The sequence below is a fragment of the Cricetulus griseus genome, chromosome X, assembly GCF_003668045.3.
Source record: "Cricetulus griseus strain 17A/GY chromosome X, alternate assembly CriGri-PICRH-1.0, whole genome shotgun sequence".
Taxonomy (NCBI): Eukaryota; Metazoa; Chordata; class Mammalia; order Rodentia; family Cricetidae; genus Cricetulus; species Cricetulus griseus.
The window spans coordinates 84,219,502-84,244,442 of NC_048604.1; the positions used below are offsets into that span (position 1 = coordinate 84,219,502).

Consider the following 24,941-nt stretch of genomic DNA (forward strand, 5'->3'; position numbering starts at 1 on the left):
AAAGTCTAAGAACACTGGATGGTGGTTGACTACAAAGAATCAGTGTCTTCTGGACACAGCAGGGCAGCTACACATATGAATCCACAGTGGTTCAAGCGTAGAGCTGTCAGGCACAAAATACTATCACTAGAAGAGCTCCTAGCAAGTCTTAGCTTCAGGAAAATGGAGGATCAATTTTCTCTAAGAGTGTAGCTCCTATATAAGTCAACCAGACTCCACTGGAAGTCTGGGTAGCCCTTATATAAGTCAAACATACTCCAATGGAAGTTTGCATATACATGAATGTTTGGACAGCAGAATTTGACCATTATTGAAAACAAAACAAACAAAAACTAAACAAAACACTACAACTCTCCCACAAAACTCTGTTTATGAAAACAAAAGACAAGATACAAAGTTGATGGAAATTAGAAATCAGAGTTGATCAAGGGTTGTGGAATGGGGATAAATATTAATAAAACATGTTGTACAAAATTCTTAGAGTAAATCAAAGTATATCAAGAAAAGCATAAAGCGGGTGAAATTTGGTGTGATACCATTCACCTATGACACCAGCATTCTGAAGGCAGCATCAAAAAGATTGCCCACAGTTTAAGAATATCCAAGTAAAAAAAAAGAATATCCAAGTATACATAGCTGTGTGAGTATAGCCATCTAGACTTACACATCAAGACCCTGTCTCAAACAAAGGAATAAGCAAATACCAGAGAGGGTTAGAAAGAAAAGAACTCCAATAGGACACAAGTAATCCCAAGAATTGACAAAGTCATCTATATGAAATTAAAAGTCTTCTGGACAGCAAGATAAAACAACAAATGAGTGAAAAGAGAAATTAAAGAATGAGAGAAAATCTGACAACTAAAATTAGAATATGGCCCTTCTGTACCACTCCAGGAAATATACTCATAGAAGTTTGACTCTTATCACAAAGAATCTTGCACAACATCCTTTGTTGTGGCACTATACAATAGAGAAATATAATTCACCTAGGTGCCTACAAAAGATGAATAAAGAAAATGTGGTTTATATACATAAAGATGCTATTTTGCCATAAATATATGAAAATATTAAATCTGTAGAAAATGTATATACGTAATAAATGGGAAATCATCATGTTAAACTTTATATGTATATTCTAGATTCTAATATCTCTTTCTTTTTTCTCCTTATCTCTTTCTTGTGTGCATATGTGTGTGTGTGTGTGTGTGTGTGTGTGAGAGAGAGAGAGAGAGAGAGAGAGAGAGAGAGAGAGACAGAGACAGAGACAGAGACAGAGACAGAGACAGAGGCAGAGACAGATGAAATTAGAAAAAGTATCTTGATGGTAAAGAACAGATATTCGGTAGAAGAAAAAGGAGAATAATGGAATAAAAGTAGCATGAAGCATTCAGTAGTTATTACAAAGTGGGGAAGAACAGAGCACCTACAAAGGGAAGTGAGGAATATCAAAATGATGAACAAAATATATGAAAAAATGATAATGCAACTCATTTGTCTGTAACCATATTTCACAAAACTAACTTTTAAACCATGGGAAAGACTAACATAGTAAAGTTAATAACCCTTAAGTTTCATGTATGGTATGTGTGTGATATTTTAGATTCTAGCCACTTAACATTTTGAATCATGCACAGTGCAGAAAATAATAACATTGGAGAATAATTGAAGCTTTGCCATGGAGACATTCTATTAAATAAAAGGTGTGTTATGAAAACGTATTTTCACGAATATCTTGGCAAGTTTCCTTAAAATTACACAGGAAGATTTGATGGACTTTGCAGAGCCCCATTTGAGGGCCCTACCCTGCCTGGGGAGTGGTGGGTGGATGGGGTGGGGGTGGGCTGGGGGTGAGGGAGGAGGGTTTGGGGTGAGGGGAGGGAGAGGGATAAGGGACTTGAAACAAGCTTGTTCCCTAACTAGAACTAATAAATAAATTTAAAAAATTATTCTAACATTAAATACTGATGCATTATTATACAATAAATAATTAATAATGGTTATGCATTTTAAATTAATTTGAATGTCATGCTTATAAAGATAAACATTAGGTTTTCATATGATTCATATAATTCAAAAATTACTTGAATTTTAATAGCTATCATGTTTTATGATTGTTTTTATTCTAATTTAATAATTTGAAAATTTATTTATGATTATTGCATATAGCATTAAATTTAAGAATTGAATCAGCTTAGACTCTCACTTAGTTATCTGTTAAATAAGTCTGTTTCTTGATGGGTATAAGACTCGTCTCAAGAGATTAAGTAATGCAATAAAAACAGAAAATTTTCCTATAAAATCATGTTGTATAATGTTCTGTCTATGAAGAAGTGCACTAGGATTACTAAATCATATGATCATATTATGTTAAGAGTCATTGGCTCATGAAGGAGCAAAAGAATTTTGAGATAATTTAGCAAACTTGAAAATATTATAATCCTCTTTTGATAGTAAAAGTGAAAGTGAGAAATGATATGTATGTACTTGGATTCATTTTACTCATCTCTTCTCAGAATAAATTGCACACAATGAAAATCTTAAGTAATCACTGACGAATCAGAATGACTCCCAGATGGTATGAGCAATTTAATTATTTTTAACCATTTGTTTTAGGCATACTAAGAAGGATATTTCCAACCCTGTTACAAAAGCCATTTGAGCTCCCTCCCAGCTGCTGTTCCATATTTACAAAGGAAATTTAGATTGGAGAAAATTACACTTTTTATTGTTGTTTTGCAAATGGAGGTCAAATTGCTGAGCATAAATTCTTGTTCTTTTTTCCATCTTCATTGTGTGAATTAGATTTATTAAATATCACATCTTTTGTATGATTGCTATGGATGTGCCAGTGCTATTTTATATTTTGTGTTGTCTGGCATATAACAGACACTGGACAAATGTTTGCTAAAGAAAAGGAGTATCAAGTCTCTGTACCCAAAATAAAACTTGGGATTATTTTTAGTTATGTAGTAAGTGTATTTAATTCCAAATCAGAGCATCTTCAACTTTCTTGAAAGTTTCTCTTTAAAACATAGCAGAACATTGGAACATAAAAGAAAAGGTACCACTAGTAACTAGTAGCAAAGAAAATCATTTGATAATTTGTAATTAAAACTCTATCTTCAAGTTGGAGTCTTTGCTCTTAAATTTCTTGGAACTCGGGTAAATTACTTAAACTCATTGTCTTTCTCAGAATGTAGTTGTGATTGAAGATATCTACTAGAAAGAGTTATTGATAGAGCTCATATTACCAAATTACTGGTGTTTCAGGCAATAAGAGATCATTACAGTCATTTCTGTTGTACTAAAGAACATTTTACTTAATAATCTTATTTATAAAAAGGTAACTTATTGTTTCTATTTAGTTCTATGATATGAAATAACTTTTGTGGCTCATAGTATCATATGGAAGATGACATTAATTTCAGTAACAATCAGAATGTGATGATATCAAAATGAATTATATTTTCCAATAAAAATATATGCTAAAATTCCACATATATAATTGTATAAGACTTAATTTTTATTGACATGTAATAGTCCTAGAAAAATGTATGTTTCATGCTTTTAATCATCATCATCTTCTTACAATATATTTGTTTTTACTTGATAACACAATCTGACAGTCTATTATGAGAAAAGTAACAATACTTTACTAATGTTTATATATGCTTCAAAAATAGTATGAAGACTAAAGTCCATTGCCATAACATTAATTCATGCCATTAGCATATAAAAAATTCTAAATCAAACTTAGCCATAGCCTACTATAAAATAATTCTGTATAGTTTGACACATTGATTATAATAATTTTGGTTTATTGTGCTACAGAAAGTCAGCCATTTATGAATCATATGTGTATAAAATAACAAGTTTCTTTAACTTACAAGAATATTTGATTATAATTACATCCAATTTCATACATAAGAAAGTATTTGGGCTGGAGACAGTCAGGAAACCAAAAGGCCTGTGCTAAAATAATTACTTAGAATTCTTGGTTAATTCAATTAGTATTCTCATAGCACAGTTTCTTGCTTGAGTTAACCATTTTAACCACAAAGCTTATTCAGAGATTTTATGCTGTACTTATGTCATATCAAAAAGTCATTGCAGAATTATTAACATAGACTGTAAATCTATAACATTTTTATCCCTACACAATCTTATCATGGATTTTTATTAATAGCCTCCTGAAGTATATACATACACATATGGTGTATCTATTCATCATTTTGTTTTCTACAACACAGAACTGCAAAACTATTATGCATTATTGGATCTATCTTCCTTTGCATACATATAAGTAGCAAAGAAGACTACACATTCTGAGTCCACATTGCAGAAAATAAACAGTGAAAGCATTTTTGAAGTGTGAATGTGTAGGTATGATCTGTATGTGGTGGTGGTGGTAGAAGAGGAGATGAGGGAGGGAGATTTGTTGAGAATATTTTGAATAAATACTTGATGACAAAAATGGAAACAACCATGAAGATAAATGGGGGATAGATGATTTAGGCAGAGAGAACATGTAATGTTAGATACATTAAAGTTTGAGTAATGATAAATTTAGGCAGAGAAGAATAAAGCAATATAATGATGATGTTAGAAAGTTAAGCATTAACCTAGCCAGGTATTATTAACCTTTGTAATTTATGAAAGTTCTTGGAATTTCACTTAAAATAAATGAGAATCAATTGTAAGGTTCTGATTGGATATACATGATATATATTTTCAAATGATGACCCTGTTTACATTAATAACAGGTAAAGAAAAGTGGGTAAGGATTTTTACCTGAAAATTCAATAGAATTGATAAGGCAGTTCAGGGAAGAAAAATGGTCTTTATTTTTAAAATGTAGTGATCTTGGCTTACAGGTATTTTTAAAATCATGAAAACATCAAGACATATAGAAGGAAGATAAAAGCAGAACATATCCAAGGATTGATCACTGAAGTATTTCACCCTCAATGGAGAGAACGAGGTGTCTGTGATCAATAGTGATTAAAAAGTTACAGATGGGCAATAGAATAGGTTAACCCCAAACAATACCCTTCTCAGGCAAGTCACATGGCCCCATTATGCAGAATGTTAATTTCCTTATGTTTGCTGTATTTATAAATGAGTTCAATATGTAAAATATAGTTCTTCATAGCTTTTTAGGTTGATCTTATTTTTTTTTGTTCTCTCTACTCCCTAAATATCCCACCTATGGTTAATATGCTGTTTAAAAACAAACCTCCAAGTGCATTCAATGATATTCTTATATTATTTGATTCACTTCTCATCTGAAAAGAAGTTTATTTCAGTATTATTCCTTGTATTTTTGTGTACATGTATGTTTTTATTTTGCAGGTGCATATGTGTGTGCAGGTGTGTGCTCATGTGTTCTTTTAGAGAACTCCTTGTTGCTCTTCAAATGCCATCATTCGTGTTTTTTAAAACTATTTCTCACTAACCAGGATATTCTGACTGGTCAGGGGGCCGGAGAGATACCATTGCCCTTAGTGGGATCATAAATTCATGTCACAATATCTGGGTTGTTCTCTTTGTTCTGGAGATCCACATCAGTTTTTCATGCTTTGTGCAACAAACAAGTTAGACTGATCTTACTTTTCAGCCTCCAAAGCTTTACTTCAAAGGGTTTCCTTAAATGTTAAATTTAATGTTCACATGTGTTTTACTTGTATGCTATTATTTCACTAACTTCTCGTTGATACCAAAGCTTTAAAATCAGTTGTAATTTTTCTTTTTATTGTTTAAGTCTGTATGTCTCTTCAAAATCACCTAAAACACACATATGTTTTAGAATTCACTAATTTTACCATAATGGATTTATATTATTTTACATGCTTGAGGTTTGCTTAGATTTTTATTTGGAGTACTAGAATACTTAATGATTTTACGAAATCCTAAACAATTGCCATCACAGAAATTACTTTTCTTCCTATGTGAGTAGGATTTCTCTATATCCTAACTATATCTAAACTTATGCAAGAGTTTTATTTCCATCTTTATAATGTATTTTGTACAAAGTCATGTATAATTCTTGTCTTTAACAGTTCCAAAATGTTTTCATAGCCATTAGCTTCAGTATCAAAGATGATTATTTATTCCTTCCTTTGGAAAAATGGGTTTAATCTGAGCTTGTATTTAACAAGAATTTCCATGCTTTGTAAAATGGGGAGTGAGAAAATCAGTCATTATACTGTGCTTTTAGAAATTCATTCTAACTTCACATATATCTCTTTCCACTGAAGTACCAAGCTACATGAAGAGAGGAAACAAAAGAAAAGATGGCAAACAATATTACCATCATCAAAATCTAGTAAAAATAGATTTATATTATCTTAACATACATAATTTCTATCTTAACTTTTGTGACATGTTAATTATAGGAAGCTGAGAGGTTGAAAATTCTATAGGCAACCTACTCCTGGGTCAATAATTTCCTTGCCAACTATCATTAGTAATTTACATTCACAACATCATTTATTGAAGAAAATTCTGTCTCTAAATAAGAACATTGTTTATTTTCCAAGGATGTTGCATTGGTAGCTGAAAACTTTGTTTTTACTTCAACATGAATTCAAAAATCTATGTGACAATTATGCAAAGAAAAATTCTCCCCCTTTTAATTCTCAATAGTAACTTCTTTTCACTATGTAGGAAAAGATGGAATATAAACATTTTGCTTTGTGAATAATTATGAAATGTAAGGCCAGATATTATTTTACATAAGGAGTTGGAAAAAGTGCTCTATAATTATTTTTCTTGTATATTTCCTTTTAACTTTAAGGCAGTCACAAGCAACACATGCATAAAGGTAACCTGATGCTTTCCTCACAATATTTTTTATAAGGAACAATAGTTGTTGCCATCAAATATTAATTATATCATCAATGTCAAATGGTATTTTCACTTTCTACTGCACATGTTCAAATGTGAGGGTCTATAGAATCTATTCCTCTCGTGAAAATTAAGGAAAAATAAGCAATATTGAGGTTATCAAAATAATCAAACCAGATACTTGATAAATGAATAGAAAATACTATTCAAAATTTTTAAATCATAAATTAGTAGAAAAATATCTACAGTAGAAATGTGTTTTCATTTTACAAAGTTACTTGAGGAATAATTTCACATTATTTTTCTGTGGCATTTAAAGTGATTATTGTAAAACATTAATTTCCACCAACTTTTTAGGAATATATGTTTTGGAAACACATATTGTTGTTCTGGTCAACTACCTTCTGATTACCTTCAAAAATAAAATCTTTCCTTTATGATATATTTTTGTAACCCTGCTCATATTCACTCTTTCCAACCTTAGTGTTATATTCCAGTTTCCATATGACTCTCACTTCCAGAGTACTGGTAATAAAGTGCTCCTTGATCAGCAGTCTCCATATCCCATTTTAGATTTATAAAGAATTTTTAAAGCTGAAACTATTACCATATATATGGTACATATTATATATCAAAGCCTTAGTATTTTGTTGTTCCTAAATGAAAAGGTGACTACATAAGTAGGCACATATGCAACTTTATAAATTAAAAAATGTTCACCAAAATAAATAAATAAATAAAAACTTCTTCGATTCTGGAACGGAAATGAAATCACTGTGCTTCAATATAAAAGAGACACATTTATGTGAGTCTAGCAACACAATAGCGGAAATGGAGATAAAGCTTCAATAATTGGTGATAAACAGTGGATTTCATAGGATTTTGCTGCAAGTGTAATAGACAATAGAAATTTAGCATCAATATTTTATCTTAGAAGGAACACATTAGCCTTAAAACAAAGAATATAGTGTTGTTATGAAGACACTAAAAGCAGGGATTAAAGGTTGTTGAAATAACCCATGTAAGAGATGACGATACTTTAGATAAGTGTTTTAGATAAAAGTCTGTAATGCTGATAGCAATAAATGCTTTGATGAAAGACAAAAGAAATTTAAAAGGGCTTTGTAATTAACATATGTGATGTGAGATAAAAAGAATCATGGAATCATGGATGGTGCCTATGTTTTAAATATAAGGGAAGGGTGGTGGGATTTCCTGAGATCTGGGGAGTTTTGTGTGCAACAATTAATGTAGATGGTACTCTGGAAAGCAATTATTCTACATGAGGCTATGCTATGTTTGAGAAACCTCCAAGGCATGAAAGATAAGAAACTGAATTTAATGTGTGGGGACTTAAGTTTTTTTTTTAAAGATGGTATAATAAATCTGAAATTTGATATTAAGAATTCCAGGGAAACTAGAGATATTTTTTAAGAAAATATATATTTAAATGTCCTTCTTCAACCAAGTAGCTATTTGTATGTTTCCTTTGTTGGAAAGGCCATCCATGCATGCATTCTCCTTGTGTACTTATTCTAAAAGGGAACTCCAATTTTTATATCTGAAAATATGGCAATAATTCATACTGAGCACATGGACACAACATGTATGACACAAAGTAAATGTCTCATATTTTTATTGTTTCATGTGGGATTTAGTCAAATAGCTTCTACATTCACACAACACTCTGTTCTTTCCAGCATTTATCAGAATTTTAGCATCAAAAGTATGTTTACCAATCATATTTTAGTAGGAAAGATAAATTAACAACATTGGATATCTTACTCTGCTTGGGGTTCATTTTCCTCTTCAGAAAGGAATATTTTTAACCCTTTATTCAAAAGTAAATACATAAATATTTTTGTTTTCTATACATAATACTAGTTGCATATCTGCATATCTTTCCTCTAGCATTTTGAATACGTCTAATATCTATTGTATTCAATACGTAATGTTGACAAGTCTTTCTGTGAGTATTGTTAGTCTTCAGCTACTATGGTATTTTCTTGGTCATTTAATATTATAGTTTCATTCAAGATTACATAGGTATGGACTCAATATTGTTTTTCTGAAGTAGCAGAGTTTTTTCAAATGTGAAAAGTCATGTAATCTGAAATCAATTCATAGGTATTAAATGCCACTTAATTTTATAAAATGCTGTCATTGCCTCATATTATCCAATTTTACAGTCTGGAACCCTTCTTATGAGTACCACAGAACACTTTTTCTTCTACTTTAATGTCTTCTAGAATTTTCAGCGAAGTTTCCTTAATACATTCTAATTGTTAAATATATTCTAGTATGGAGCTTTTGAAGTCTTAAGTATTTGATTTTACTCTTTATCTTCATGAAGATGATACAAACTTATCAGAAAATCTGTGTTGATTCATACTCTTCATTGACTGAGTCAAAAGGTTTGTCTGAATTTTCTGCTAATACTATTTGACACCATAGAAAATTACTTACCCACAATTTGTCTAACTTGCAATGTGTATTGATAACAATAAATTAGGCAAGGTTATTCCCATCTTAACAAGTAACCTATAATGAGTCTGTCTTAATGGCTCAAAAGGCACTATTTCAAAAAGTATATATATATATATATATATATATATATATATATGTATATCATATTACCATTTATAACTTATATGCAGAAAAAGAAATGGAATCCATAAGCTAAGAACTGTTTTATAATTGTTCTATTAAATAAAAGCAAAGTTATTCTACTAGGACATAGGGAGCTAGTTGCAAAGGGACCACACTTGTCTTGCAAGAATAATGACTGGGATTTCAGTTCAAGTACCTTCTGTGTGTGTGTGTGTGTGTGTGTGTGTGTGTGTGTGTGTGTGTGTGTGTGTACATATACAGTATTAAAGGCATTTTATTATTATTTATTATCATTATTATTATTATTATTATTATTATTATTAGTAGTAGTAGTAGTAGTAGTAGTAGTAGTAGTAGTTTTAGGGGACAGTAAGCCATGCCTGTTAGAGGCTGGCTACAGGTGTGCTTGACCACACCTGTCAGGGCGTGGTCAAGGTGAGGTCAGGATGACATAAGAGGGATTCTTAAGGGATGGCAAAGTACATGGGAGCCCCTTCTCTCTTTGGCCTCTCTGCCTTGCTGCTCCTGCCATGCTCTGGCTTGCGTTTGGCTGGTGTTTATCTGAATAAAGATATCTTAACCATATGGACTACGGATCGGTTCTCGTTATAAGTAGTAGTAGTAGTAATAAAGGTATGGTTTATACAATTGGAGTTTAAGCACTAGGGAGGCAAGAGGATGGATTTTTGGGTCCCCTGGAAGATCAATAAGCCAAGTCAACTTGTTGATTTCCAGGCCAATTAGAAGCATAGTCTCCTCCCACCAGTAATTGGAACCTAAAGAACAGTTGGATGGAACCTGAGAAACAACACCTGAAGATGCATTCTCAGTTAGAATTCCACCTGCATCCACATACATACCCATTTAACCACACCTGCGTGTACACTCATATATACATGAACATGCACACTTCCACATACACAGAAGTTATCTTACCATAGTTTATTTGTATGTTGCCTGCTATTGCAAACTTCAGTGATTTATGTGATATTATGCTTATAATATTAAATATGAAATATCATAGACTTTAATGTTCAATCAACTAAACTTAAGACTCAAGAGAAAATAGTTCCAGTATTTCCCTTTTTATTTTTCTTATTTTTATTTCTTGAGGCAGATTGGCTGATTTTGATTTCCTGGTTGTGCTACATAGACTTCATAACTGCAATATTTACAGGCATGCACCATCATGGCTTGCTAGTATTTCTTAAATTGTTTTTTTTTCAAATTGTTTGCAATACTTAGCTGCAATTAAACTAGAGATTATTAAATTTCATAAAAATGTATAGTTAATTTTCTTAAAAATATAGAGTCACAATAATATTCCATTTTGTCCCATACGCATTGATAAAATAATTATTTTAATTAATTTAGGCATGTTACATATACACTCTAATAAGTGGAATTAATAATATCACAGAAGAAATATCAATTTAGAATTGAATCACATGCAAGTTTTAGTTACACAACACAAAATGGTCATTATATCTCAGACATTTGTATCCTGGGATTGCGATGCACACTTTCTGGAAATGCAGATGGTGGTCATTCTTCTTTACCTTCTAAGAACTTGAGTAAGGAACAAAAGTGTATTTGTCAAAAAGTCTCTGTTGTAGCTACCCTATTACAAATAAGCAAGAAGGATTATACAATTTTGAATTGGCTTTTCAAGGAGGAGATCAGAAATGTTCCATCCTGTTGTTTAAAAGGACTCTCCTTTTCCTTCTGGTTTCTAACACTTTAGTGACGACATTTTAATTTGATCTTCCATCGAATATCAACTTATTGTGAGCCATCCAGTTCATTTAATGAGGACTGTGACCCACTAAGTGCCTAATCCAAGAGTAAAGACTGTAGTAATATACTTTAAGTCAACGAGATGACCGTATTTAGGTCAAAATAACGTATTTCATGAAATATTTATTATTCACTATGTATACAGTAAGAAAGTAAAATTAGCATGGGATGATCTCAGAGGAAAGCAATGTATATTTCTGAATTAGACAGTGAAGTAAATAAATGTATGAGAAATTGACAAATTCACATTGCCAATGTTATGAAAAACAATGCAGCAAAAGAAATTAGAGATGTATAGTTTTTCCTTTTCATTTTGAATAAGGGGCCTTTTCCTATCACTTGTCCTTTTGTCTTTAATCTTGAAAATTAAGCTTTTGAGTTACAGAAGCCCAAAGTGAGGGTAACTACTCACTTTTAGAATGCACAATAGCCCAGATTTTTGGTGGTGTTAGTAGGCTTCTGTTAATAGAGTAGTAGTTGCAAACACATACGTGGGTTTGCCAGTAACAACTCACAATTTGTGCAAAGTTGAGTCTTCGAAACTGGGCAAAATTGCTCTCAATTTCCCGCCAGCGCTTGCTGAGCTGGATCTGAGTTGGCTCCACTGCCATTGCGGCCCCATTCTCAGACAAGCCCTCAGCTTGCCTGCGCACTGCATTCAGCTCCTCTTTCTTCTTCTGCAATTCACGATCAATTTCCTATTGAGCAAAATCAATACAGGGCCCAGGCAGTTAGCTAACCACATCAACCGACCCACAAGCAGCAAATACTTGTCTCATAAATTTCATAGGCTGTTGTTCCTTTTTATATTTTCATAATTTATAAATAATGGAAGGTGTCACTGTCATTCTCACCCAGTAAGCCAAATATAATTTTAGGTATCATTTGAATGCTCAGTTTAAGATATTCTAATTAAATTATTAAATGTTAGTTAATATTTTATTTCTTTTGGATTGTTCTGGTGCTTTGAGAATTGATCCAAATTGGAGTGATTGTTCACTTATTTGGTAGGGATAATACATTTAGAATATAACTAAGAGGGCAAGTGACTACAACTTTTATTTTAAAGATTTGAGGAACTCAACAGAGAATGAAGCAAAACAAAAAGTGTAAAATAATAACAGAAAGAAAACCTCTTTGGACAATTTGAAAATAAATCTCTAGAGATTTGACAGTGATATGAAAAGATGTTCTGATGAAATGAATGTGCTAACATGAGAAAGAAGCCGTCCATGTACCGGTAAGTCATTAGTTCATCTGGAACAAAGATACATAGAGTCAATTACAATTTCACCAGAAAACACATGACAGTTAACAATTCTTTTCACATTGTCTAATATAAAACATTTTATTCATTTGACATTACGTCAATTCAGTGACAGTACAATACAGTTACTGAAACAAAACACAATACAAAGAAATACATCAAAGCACAGAGCAAGCTAATAGAGGAAACCAGAACACATTTTATACATGGTCATTGTAGGTTATGTTAAAATAGCAAAAATCTAGCAGCAAAATCTAGTATTGCCATTCTAAAACAACTTTACCTTTATTTTCCTCTCATCTCTGGGCTCAGGTAAGCTGGCTAATTTTTTTTCAATGTCATCCAAGCATTTCAGGAGATCATCAGCCTGCCTCTTGTACTGATACCATTGGTGAGAAATTTCTAGGGCCTTTTTTCTTCTTTGAGACCTCAAATCCTGTTCATGATGCAGATATTATTAAAACATCAATATATGTGGATAATATATGCCTGCTGCAGTTATTTATGAAAATAAAATTGAGACCATTGCCTTTTAAATTGTTATGTAAAAATCACATTTAAATACAAAGCATGGACATAAACTATTCAATTATGTATTTGTGTGTTAAACATATGTATAGATGCTAAGAAACATGAAAAACACAAAAAAATTTTCTTTGAATATTCAAATTTGCTTACAAATCTTTTTTACATTTAATGAAGTCTTAATTATCTAAGAAAATGATTGGATAATACATTTGAAACCATTTCACATATGTATATTTGAATATAAGGAACTTAACTAATTAGCTACAAAAGCATTAGGTTTCACTTGACTTTACTAATACTTAAAATTCTAAAATAGGTGTTGAGCTTGGGGCTTATCAACAAAAATTAATACTATATAGACAAACTATATACATTCATGGTTTTAGAAATGTCTATAAAGTTAGGCCATTAATATTGTTGCTTAAAAAATTAGTTATCCTGGAAGCTGAAGAAATTGCTCAGCATTAAGAATTTTGGACTCCCAGTACAACAATCTGTAACACCAGTCCCAGGGCACCTGATACCATCTTCCGGCCTCTGTGGTCACTTCACACACATGGTGCAGAGAAAAACATGCAGGAATAATACATAAAGATAATACATAAGATAATAATTTTTAGTTATTTTAGTTGAAGTTGTTCTACGTATAACTATTCTTTATAGAGATATGATTGTATATGAAAGTGAGAAATTAAATATTACTTCTTTTTCTTTCAATGCATGCTTAGACAACATTTTATTATACTAGTTTATATTCAAAGTATAAAAATAACTGCCATTTCAAAAAGAATGTTTTTTGAAAACCAAGTTTTCCCTCAACTTGGTGATACAAAACAAGTAAACTGTTTTAATAAATCATCAAAGGAGAAAGTAGTTTTTGTCTGTTTCACAGAAGTACACTCAAAATTTTCTGGAATCTACAAAATTAGCTAAAACACCAGTTTGTACCCCAGAGATATGTAACAGCTCTATCTACAGATTTCATTTCTTCAAAGAGGTAGCATTTGGGTTTTATATCCAAGTTAATATGAAGTAAAATAATATGAATGAAGAACTGAAAGTTACATTGCTTTGGGAACTTCTAGTCTCTTTAAAAATATTTTATAATAATAAAATTGCAACTAATTGTCAGGTTAACTCCATAACTGTATTTGGTGTAAGTCAGGTTTGCCAAACATTGTTAACTTTTTATTAATTACATGTGGTATGAAGATTTACAATTTACTATAGTTTGTATTTTGTATGTCATTTCTAAACTCCATTTAAATGTAATAAATGCCTTGGAAGTGTTTGATGGAATTCTGTTTTGCCTAACAATATACCGAGATCTACTCCTGAGACTTACTGAACTGTGTCTTATTCATGATACAAAGTACATATTTGAATAAAGGACTTGATGGTTATTAATCTTATAGTCCTTTCGTTTCCATAGAAAGAGGTGATGTGCAATACAGAATATTATTTATAAAAATGAAATGTATTTGTTAGATGTATGGAACATGACCTCTAGACATTGCTGACTAATAATACACATTTCTTCCTGTGACTAATCTATAATCTTCTGAAAGGTTTTGTCACATAAGAGTATGAATTACACAGGTTTCTGATTTTCTAGGCACATTATGATTCCCTCTTGTATTTCCCTCAAGGAAGATGTATTTTCTTTTTACCATGTTTGTGGACAGTTACCTTCAGAACACCTGCTGGTCAATTAGACTTTCCTTGTTGATTCCTGGCAGGCACAATAGTGTGTAATTACATTCTCAGCAGTGCTTATTTGGTTAACAATAGGAAAAGAGATTTTACCCACTTATTTGCATATAGAATGCAGACTCCATCCACCTACTAGGCAAATCTAACCATATAGTCATATAGGTCTAAAGTAATGATTCACAAAGAAAAACATTACAATTAACAGTATTAGAAAATAAGCCATGAAGGAAAATAGAGAATATTGCAAAGCATATACAAAAGTAGTGGTCTACAAAATGTTTAGCATATCTAGTTCCATCTCAAGGACTGCAAAGACAGCATTAGAGAAAATGAACAGTTTATTCTGTTCTTCCTACACGATAAAGATGGGTCATAAGGATACTTGAGTGCATATACTACAGCTGACAACAGTTTTTCAAGTGCGTCATGAGTATTTTTGAGGGTTCCTATATAAATGAATCTAGGCTTTTATAGATGCCTACTCTTACAAAGTATCTGTTATAAACACAGTAAAGTTTATTTTTTAAACTGAGGAAAATATAGGCCCTATTGTAGAAACTGTTGGCCAAAATACTAGACCTATAGAGAAACAAAACCAGTGGAGGGAATATCAATTGATTATTCCGGCAATCAAGACAAACACAAAACTAGGTTAGAGAAATAGAGTATATTATAAAATAAATTTATGAATACTGTGAGTGATACTTTTGGATAGATTTCAATATTACTGAGAAAAAGAACAAAACAAAGTTTATGTCACATATTTCACCAAACTGGTAACACAAAAGAATCATAAATAAAGCACACATATTCAAAGGAAAAGGTAATTTTCTGGTAAATAAAATGCTTAAGCAGATTTTATTAATATACATTGCATTTTACCCTATATATACAAAACCACACACGAAGTATATTATAATTTGAGCTCTAATACCTTGAGAGCATTATGTTTTGTCTGTAACAGCTGCTGTTTTATCTTTATTTCCTCTCGCTTTCTCTCATCTGTGATTCTTTGTTGTAAGTTGTCTCCTCTTTGCAACAATTCATTTACAGTACCCTCATTGTCTTCACTCTGATTAGAAACAACAAGTACAGTCTTCATTTTGATTTTAAAAAGCTGTACATTGTTAACAGAGATAATAAAACATATTTAAATACACACAAAAATCCAATTTCAAACTTTTAGGGGGTGCTATAATAAAATAGTTAGCTCATAATAGTTCTTTTATATTTAGATAGAAAACAAAATATCTATGTATCTCTTCTGAAGAACAAATTTTAAATGGCATCTGTACAAAGATGATGAGTAAGACACTTTAGATCATAGAAGTTATGATTTGCTATAAAAATATGCTCTTGAATTTTACTTCTATTACTGTTAAACAAATCTTGTCATTTCCTATGTTAACTGATCTTTATCTGTAGAGTAAACTTTACATACTATGCTATATATTTATATATTTAAGCTTAAATGGTAATTTATAATGTGTAGCATTAATAAAAATAATGGGGAAATTTGTCGGATATTGAAAATAATTTCTAAAATGATTCATAATTTTGATAAATTTAAGAATTTAAAATAATACTATGATTATCTCTTAAAAGGAATGGGGTTGGGGGGAGGGAGAGGGAGAGGGAAAGTACATGTGAAAATATTAATAATTTAATAAAAAAATTTTAAGTCAAAAAAAAAAACTTCAAAGTTTTTCAAATCTCATTTTGCTTTATTGTCTAAAAATAATAGTTTAATTCTATTTACTTAAAGATATTTGAAAGGGTGCTGTTATTATATTATTGAACATGGTTGCATTTGTGCATATCTTGTTTCTTGTCATTCAACTCCAAACATGAAAAATATCTACCACAAAGGCATAGTATGCAATGGTACACAGGTATGCCAATGAGCTAATGATAATTGACACACAAACCTCAAAAGACACATTTATGTATACATTTATAATATTATGTATGGCAATAAATGTAACATATGTAAATCTAGAACATGTTCAAATTTCATAATACAAGTGAGGACTCATCCATTGTGTTTAAAGGAAATGGGATATTTATTTTACAGTTGTCTATTAATAGTCTAGTGAAAGTCTCATATATATAATATATATATATATATATATATATATATATATATATGTTTATGGTACATGTATACATATATTATAGATTATATAAAAACTATATTAGAATAATTTAATATGTATTTTGGGACTGTGAAGCAAGTCCCATGGCTGAGAAAGAAAACATTAATAACACTAATTTCTTCCCCTAATAAGTATTGAATAGCAGGATTGTTAGTGAGACTGAGAAGTAGCAACACTTTTCACTTCTTCGCCCTGGAATTTCTTCTTTGACATGAAGTTGAGGTAGCTGGATTTCACAGTTTCGGGAAGCTTCTTCCTGTTTTCCCTTCCATGGGCTGAAATGTGAAGGCCACTAAACTTTTTACATAAAGAGTACTGATTCAGACAGCTTCAAGAAGTTAGGATTAATATTGAGTAGAGGCTAAGAGTACTGGGCAGAAATATTTCTCCAATTACTTTACATTATCTAGCATCTAAAATTTATATATTGTCTCCTAGTGCTGGTCAAACATTGTCTAAGATGTCTCTAGCATTAATACATATATGAAAATCTCTAGTGCGATACATGGAAAGGTTAAGTATGCTACAGTGATAATGGCAGTGGGAGAGGGAGAAAATCATGCAAAAAAGTAAAGTGAATGTAGCATAGACATACTCAGCGAATAGTGATGTGATGTAGAAATAGCCAAGCCAGAGAGAAATATAAAAGATATTTTCAAATTAACAGGGATTGAAGGACGATGTTTTGAGTTTATGTACAGGCCAAATGGACATATTTCTTTACTCTCATTGAATAAGCAACATGGAAGGAATATATATATATATATTATATATATAATATATATATATATATTCAGGTTTTTCTTAAATCTTTGGTAAATTCATGTTGGTAGAAACTTTTGTAGACAATTTTACATTTCATACAATTGTCCTTCCTATTACCAAAAGCATCAGCTATGTGAAAGAATATAATTTTCTATTATATTTTAGTTTATGTCCTGAGTGGCTCCTATTTCCTTTTACATTTTGCCTTCTGAATTTAAAAATGGAATAAGCAAAAGCAAAATTGAACTATTTATTAGAAGTTGAGAGTTTTCTCATATGTTCATAGTGTGGTAATTTGGCAGTTACAATAACATGTCAAAAGGATTACCTTCCATTTAATTTAACCATTAAAAATAACATTATGTGAATGTTGATATTCTGAGGATTCAGTTAGAGACATTAAGTTATATAATTTTCTTCCAAATATTTACTCAATTTCATTCCCGGTTCATTCACACTTTCATCATAACCAATTTACCATATCTTTATTGAAGTCTTCCTCTTTCAGATTCACCCCCTGCTGAATTTCAGCCTCCAGTGGTTCAAGCAATTTTTGTATATCTGAGTTAAACTGCTCCAATTCCTTCAAAGGAATGGAGGCCTAAAAAAAAAAGATAGTGCTAATTTAAATCAAAATTACATTTTATTAGAAACATAAACCGTATGAAATACATTTATTCAGCCCCCTGTTGCTAAAATAATGGCATGCATTATGTTTCCATATTAAAGTTTATGAAGGTTTTGAAATACAACTGGGAAAGTACCTTAGAATGCACATATGGAGAAACACTTGTCATCAGAGCTAAACATGCATGCAAGATAATGTGATTCATCATTCCAGAATATCAAGATAATTAATTTACATGTATTTGCCTGTACCAATTTCTAATATTCTAAAGTTAAATTTTAACTTATATTAGGCATTCTGATAGTTTACAATTTAAATAAGTCTGTCCAAAATTGCTACATCCATCAATAACAGTACCCTTGGGTAAAATCTGGAATTTTTACCTTATTTTTAGAAAAATCATGTGGCAATCTGCTCAAATATTTCAAATGCCAATTTTAGGATGGTATAAATTCCTGGAATGTCCTCATAAGACAACACTATTAGCTTGTTCCAGGAATGTGAAGTGTCACAAATATATCCTTATTAATGAAACCCAAATATTTCACATGCTTCACAAAATATTTAAATCTGGAATCAATAATTATCATGGTCTCAACATTCTTAATAATCATTTGATTTCCCATATAAAACACTTGAAAATACATGAGAAGACAATGAAAATAAGATATTCAAAAAACAAGCAATCATTCAAGTTCTGTTATTTTTATTTCAATTTGTTAATATTATAACTAGAAATTATTTTTCACCTGACCAATTTTAAAATTCTCGGGATAGCAAACAAAACTAGGGTGTTTTTCCAGAACTATGTCATGTTATAGAAATAAGAAAATACCTGGGTGCATTCTATGCCCAAGGTTAGGTTAATTTTACATGGTTCATTCCCTATCAATTGTTTCATAGCTGTATTCCCATTTATAGCTTGACATTACCATTTTTAGATGAAAAATTGTGAGAGAAAATTTGGATTATTCCTCAAGGAAAAGCCCAGTATCTAAAGGTAATCTGTTTTTAGGGAAGACTGAATAAACTATTGCTATTCATAAGAGCATAATGGGAACATAGAATATGAATAATAACACATTTTCAATGTTCTTCTCCCTGCCCAGTCAATGGTTTATAGGATTATTTTTAAAATAACTTATTATAGTAGTATTCCTTCAAATTTTAATGATGCTTTGTCCTTTGAAATACCATAATTTTAAAGGGTAGAAACTGGGATAGCCTGAATTCAAAAGAGATTACAATCTTTTAATTATCATCATACTGCCACAGTCCACATATATATATATAGTGTCCAAATATATTTACAACTATCTGGTGATACCTAAAATTATTGAATTGTTGTTCACCTTTGCTGAGACTCAGTGAGAACAACTTACTGCTCAACATGACTTCATGAATAGAAAACAAACGTTTAAAGTAACTTTTTCACTAACTAGATATCAAAAGAACATGAGTCTATTTGTCATGAGATTTACATGTTTCACTCGACCCACTTCTTTGCTAACCCATCATCTGTCCCCATACTAAAATAGAATGGTGTTAAGGGCTTGGCATTTTGTTTCTGTGACCCTGTCCTAAAGTTTCTTCCACAATTGTTTTACAAAGCTCCATGTCTTTGAAGTCTTTATATTTAGTTGTGAACTTACTTTTGAATTCCTGTCTATATTTTAAAACAGCCAACCAATTTCTTAATAAGCTCAGCATAACAGAAACTGAGCTTATCATTTTTCCTTGAGGTATATAAGACACCATTTTACCTAATTATTTTAAGACCACATTTCTATTCTCAGCCAACCATTCTCAAAACACAAATCATGTTGCTCTTTGATATACTCTCAGATCTTGGCTGTCCTTGGATCTAAGAAATACCAAATATAAATTAATTGTCTATGGTTTACTTTCTTTTAAGTCCCAGTAACACCAAAGATATCCAAACATATGTCCAATTCCTTTCTTTACCAACAAGTTCCATCCAGTGCACTGTGACCAAGTCAGTATGTCCCACCCCCACTAAGCATTGTTGCAATTATGTTTTTGCTGCACAGGAACCTTACACATCTACTAAAAACAAACAAGGTGTAGGTTCAAGCATGATGGTCAAGTCATTTCTTACTCTTTTCTTGAGGAGCTTTCTAGGCATAATTAAATCTTCCTGGTACAGAATGCTTTGTAGGAGTTTTGATCATTCTGTGTTATTGTCTCTCAAGATTGTTATAATAGCTCTCATCATCTAGTACAGAACATAAGCTTTTGACATAAATTCATATATTGAAAATGGGCTTTACACTCTAGCTGAAGAATCTTAGCCAACATGTACTTTTATCTTTCTAGAGCAGGGAATATTTTATTTGTAACACTAAGAGAAAATAATATCTACTTGATACAAATGTTATAAGGATCAAGTGTGTTAAAAGTTTACCTGATGTATAATAAATGTTCAACAAACATCTACTATCACTGTCTCTCAAAGTCCTATGCACCTGTGTGACACAAATTAATGCTCAATACATCTTGTCTCGAAAGCTCACCTCTAAATGATAGCCATTGCCTGATGTTACTATTTTGGATATGTTTCTGAAGAATAAATAATTCTTGATTTTATGTTTTTACTTTGCCATATATTTTTAATTAAAATAATTAAACTCTATGTTAACATGGAGAAATTTAGGTGCCATTTTGGTAAACTGCATCAAACTAGAAAGAAAACGTCTTATTGTGTTATAGGAAATAGTCTCAAGGAAGATGTTAATATATTTGTGTTTTGTCCTCTGAAGTATTTTTATTAGGAGTTATTTGGGAAAATAACTTCAAAATCTGAGACACAAGATCCGCCTTCTGCTAAAATAGGTTTGTTTCTTTCTATCTAGAGTAATTTCTGCTATGGAATAGGTACTCCAAAATATTTTTTCTAGAAAAGATACTAAACATTGCTATAATACTGAAATGGTATAACCGAATATATATTGCAAGGATTCTAGTAAGATATCTACATCTATATCTATATCTATATCTATATGTAAATAAGTTCAAACCCAGAATATTTCATATGTTACGCAAACACTCTACCTTGAACTATTTGTCTTCCAATATGTACAATTTCTAAACAGAAAATTCAAAAGATCTGATTGGTGCTCAGCAATGCATGTGTAAAATATATCAACAATGGGATAAAAGGTTTGATGAAAATGTTATCATCATATACAAAAAGTAAAACCTAAAAGAAAACAACAAAAAGCTACCAACCACAGAATACTGATATAAAAAGACTTTAGGTAATACAATTACAAAAATGAATACAAATTTACACAAAGAATAGAAACTTAATTGGTGTTTTTTGATTTATTTATTTTTTTCAAAATGAACAGAATCCAGACTTCTTGATGCAAAACTACTCTATATTTGGGAAATGGCCATTATTCAGGTATTAAATTAAAACCTACAAGTATTCTTCCAAAATAAATACTCTAAATGAATAGGTAGAATAGATTGGGACTTTTTCCAGTTTTGTTAGAAATAAATTTTTGTTGTTGAAAATAAATAAGCAGATATTAAGTAGTGGTGCATTAGGGAAAATAGTTAAAATGTGGCCATCTTAATTTGATTATTATCTTAAAATCTAACCCCTCATGATGAAATATATCCTCTAAGTTAACGCAAAGTGTTCTGAGTATTGTAGCTCAATAGAAATACAATTAAAGCCATAAATGTAATTTAAAATTATCTAGATGCTATATTATAAACAAAAATTTGATAAAATTATTCTATTATTTGTAAGTCATAAATATTAACTTCCAATATTTAGCAAAATTTTAATTCATTAATAAACCCAAAATATTATTTTCTAAACAATAAAATAATAATTATATTTACATGCACTATTTGCAAACAAGTACTCAAAATGTAAGCATGTTTTACAGTTATACCACATCTTAATTTGGATTAGATACTTTTTGATTGATCTAAGGACTTTTCTTGTTAGTGCAGACTTTCACTATTTCAGCCATGCCAATTGACAAGATTTAGCATTCATTGTTAACTAGAAAGGTCTGCATGGAAAACTAGCCTATCAATAATATTTAAAATGAGAATATTCAAAATTTTATTGGATTGCTTTTATATTAGTCATAAATCATCAGTCTTGTAGACATGCATTTTTAAATGTTTTATTTTTTAGGTTTTATTTTTGAGAAACTTATTCTGGGCAGCCCCTTTGGTGTGGGTTTGACCTAGAAATTTTAATTTCTCTATACCTTATTTATTTGTGATCTTAAGCCTCTTTTTTACTATATCTTACATATAATATAGTATTATCAAACTAATGATACAATTTTTCCTAAATAGATTTTACACTCATTGAAGTTAGCAATACCTCTTGTATCAGTCTGAATTTTGCTTTGCAAATATGACCTCCTTTTTTATACGAATAGGATGTTTATTATACACATTAATAGTTTAAGACTATTAGCACAGTGATTTATCAATAATCATTTTTTACAATTAAAATGATGATAATCAACCCAATTATTTCAACTATTGGCAAGAAAAGATCAGCCACTTAATATATATGTGATTACTACTCTTTACATGTAAAAAAATTAGAAAGATCAAGTTGTTGTCCTGCCCTTAATAATTTACTAGTTCACCATTATTGCATGGTTTTGAATTCTAATGAAGAAGACATTTTTGCTAACCAGTGTAAATCTTTAATTCAATGCTTTTATTGTACTTCATAATTTTGACTTATTATGCAATCTATTGGAAGAAATGGATAATATGGAAGTGCCTATTTTTGCAAAGCACACTTAGACCTCTGCAGGGTGATGCACATTGCAATCCAGGTGCATTGGAGGCTGAGATAGAAGAATTGCTAGTTGGGATCTGTCAGGGCTACATAATTAAGCCCTGCCTCATGAAACAATGAGAAAAATGCATGAGTAAATAAATAAACTCATAAATACTTAAAGTTCAACTCAAGGTAGCAAGTTTATAATTCTTGCTTTTCATAATCAAATCATGATAAATTGTCTGTGGCAGTTGAAGGCAATGGTTGAAAATAATCTTGTCAAATAAAATATTTTTATTTATTTAAAATTTGTGACGACAGTACAACTAGAATCATAATTTTGTCACATTATTTTAAGCAATGAGCACAAGATAGGTTTTAGAATATATAGAAAATAATACAAATGAAGTTATAGTGAAGTCAGAGAAGCATAAAGCAATTATTACTTTGCACAATTTAATCTTTTACTTACCTTTTTATTTTAAGAACTTTAGCATGACCGTGCAGTTACACAAAAATACATAGAAGATAGAACATAGAAAACTTTAATAAACAGATAAATGGACACAAAAGAAAGAAGAGACAGAGAAACTGAGAAAGACACTTTGTTTTCCTTGATATTTTAATATTCCTTTAAATTGCTTAACAACTATTAATTGTGCTTTGTTGAAAAATTTAAAGATTGACGAGACTTAAGGCTCTATTGAAGCTTTGGCATTCATGTTCACTTATATCACAAGCCAACAAAGAATTAAATAACTGAACAAAAGTAAAATCAATTACAAACTGATTCACTAATTTTGAAAGCATTTATAGTTATTTAGTTATACTTTATTTATGATAAAATATTAGCTTTCTTTTGGTTAAATATGTACTTCAGCCTGTACATATACAATAGCATAATAATGCATGTGTTTATACAGATAGCATTGAAAACATCTGTTAACCTTGACTATGGATTTTCAGTCATCAAAATAAAAGCACTACATGGGAATACACACTGGGATCTAAACTGAAAATAAATAATCTAAGTGCTACAGTTTGGTTTAAAATGCCTTCAAATCAATGTTTTCCATTTTTCAACTTTAAAAAAGTATTTATCATTATAACAACCTAAACAGGGAATGAAGGAAAAATAGCTAATAGCAATCAAATGAGTGAAGTTTTAAGGACCACTCACATTTCTAAAAGAGAAGGAACTAATGACATGTTATGAACAGTAATTTATAATATTCCTGTCTGTGGAGGAATGAAAACTTGAAAACATAAACAAGATTCTTTAAAAATCATTATCTGTGTTAGAAAAAAGTTTCCCAAATTAATAATTTGTGGGCTTACTTATTTTTTTTTTTACGAGACAGGATTTCTCTGTGTAGTTTTGGAGCCTATCCTGGCACTCGCTCTGGAGACCAGGCTGGGCTCGAACTCACAGAGATCCATCTGCCTCTGCCTCCTGAGTGCTGGGGTTAAAGGCATGCGCCACCAATGCCCAGCAGCTTACTGACTTTTTACATTTAAATTTAAACTATGAGAAAACTTTTGAAAAATTTGAAATAAATTATCCAGGAGTTCAAAATACTATTATTCACTGGTTGGATTCGTTTGGTAATAGGTATGGTAATTTTGGATAAGGTACCAATTTATTTTGAACACTTAATTGATGAAATTATGGCTAAGTTGTGAAACTCACTAGGACGATTGCCCACTAAATTTCTACTGATATTTGCGTTGATAAAAGAAACTTCTGTGTCACTCCAGAATTGGATAAATCCTGGTTGTGAAAGATATTGGTAGATCAATAATCATTGGCTACTTTTGTGTTAAATATTATTGGAAGTTCTT

At 30.8% G+C, this 24,941-nt stretch overlaps 1 protein-coding gene across 1 annotated transcript in view; it reads right to left on the reverse strand.

Annotated features, from left to right (window-relative positions):
* Positions 1–24,941, reverse strand: part of Dmd (dystrophin) — a 1,637,847-nt gene that overhangs the window by 1,205,171 nt on the left and 407,735 nt on the right. Inside the window, exons 33-36 of the mRNA XM_035449892.1 lie at positions 18,161–18,283; positions 15,696–15,833; positions 12,804–12,956; positions 11,769–11,951 (exon numbers count right to left, since the gene is read on the reverse strand). Coding sequence (XP_035305783.1) covers positions 11,769–11,951; positions 12,804–12,956; positions 15,696–15,833; positions 18,161–18,283 — 597 coding nt within the window. The remainder of the gene's footprint in view (positions 1–11,768; positions 11,952–12,803; positions 12,957–15,695; positions 15,834–18,160; positions 18,284–24,941) is intronic.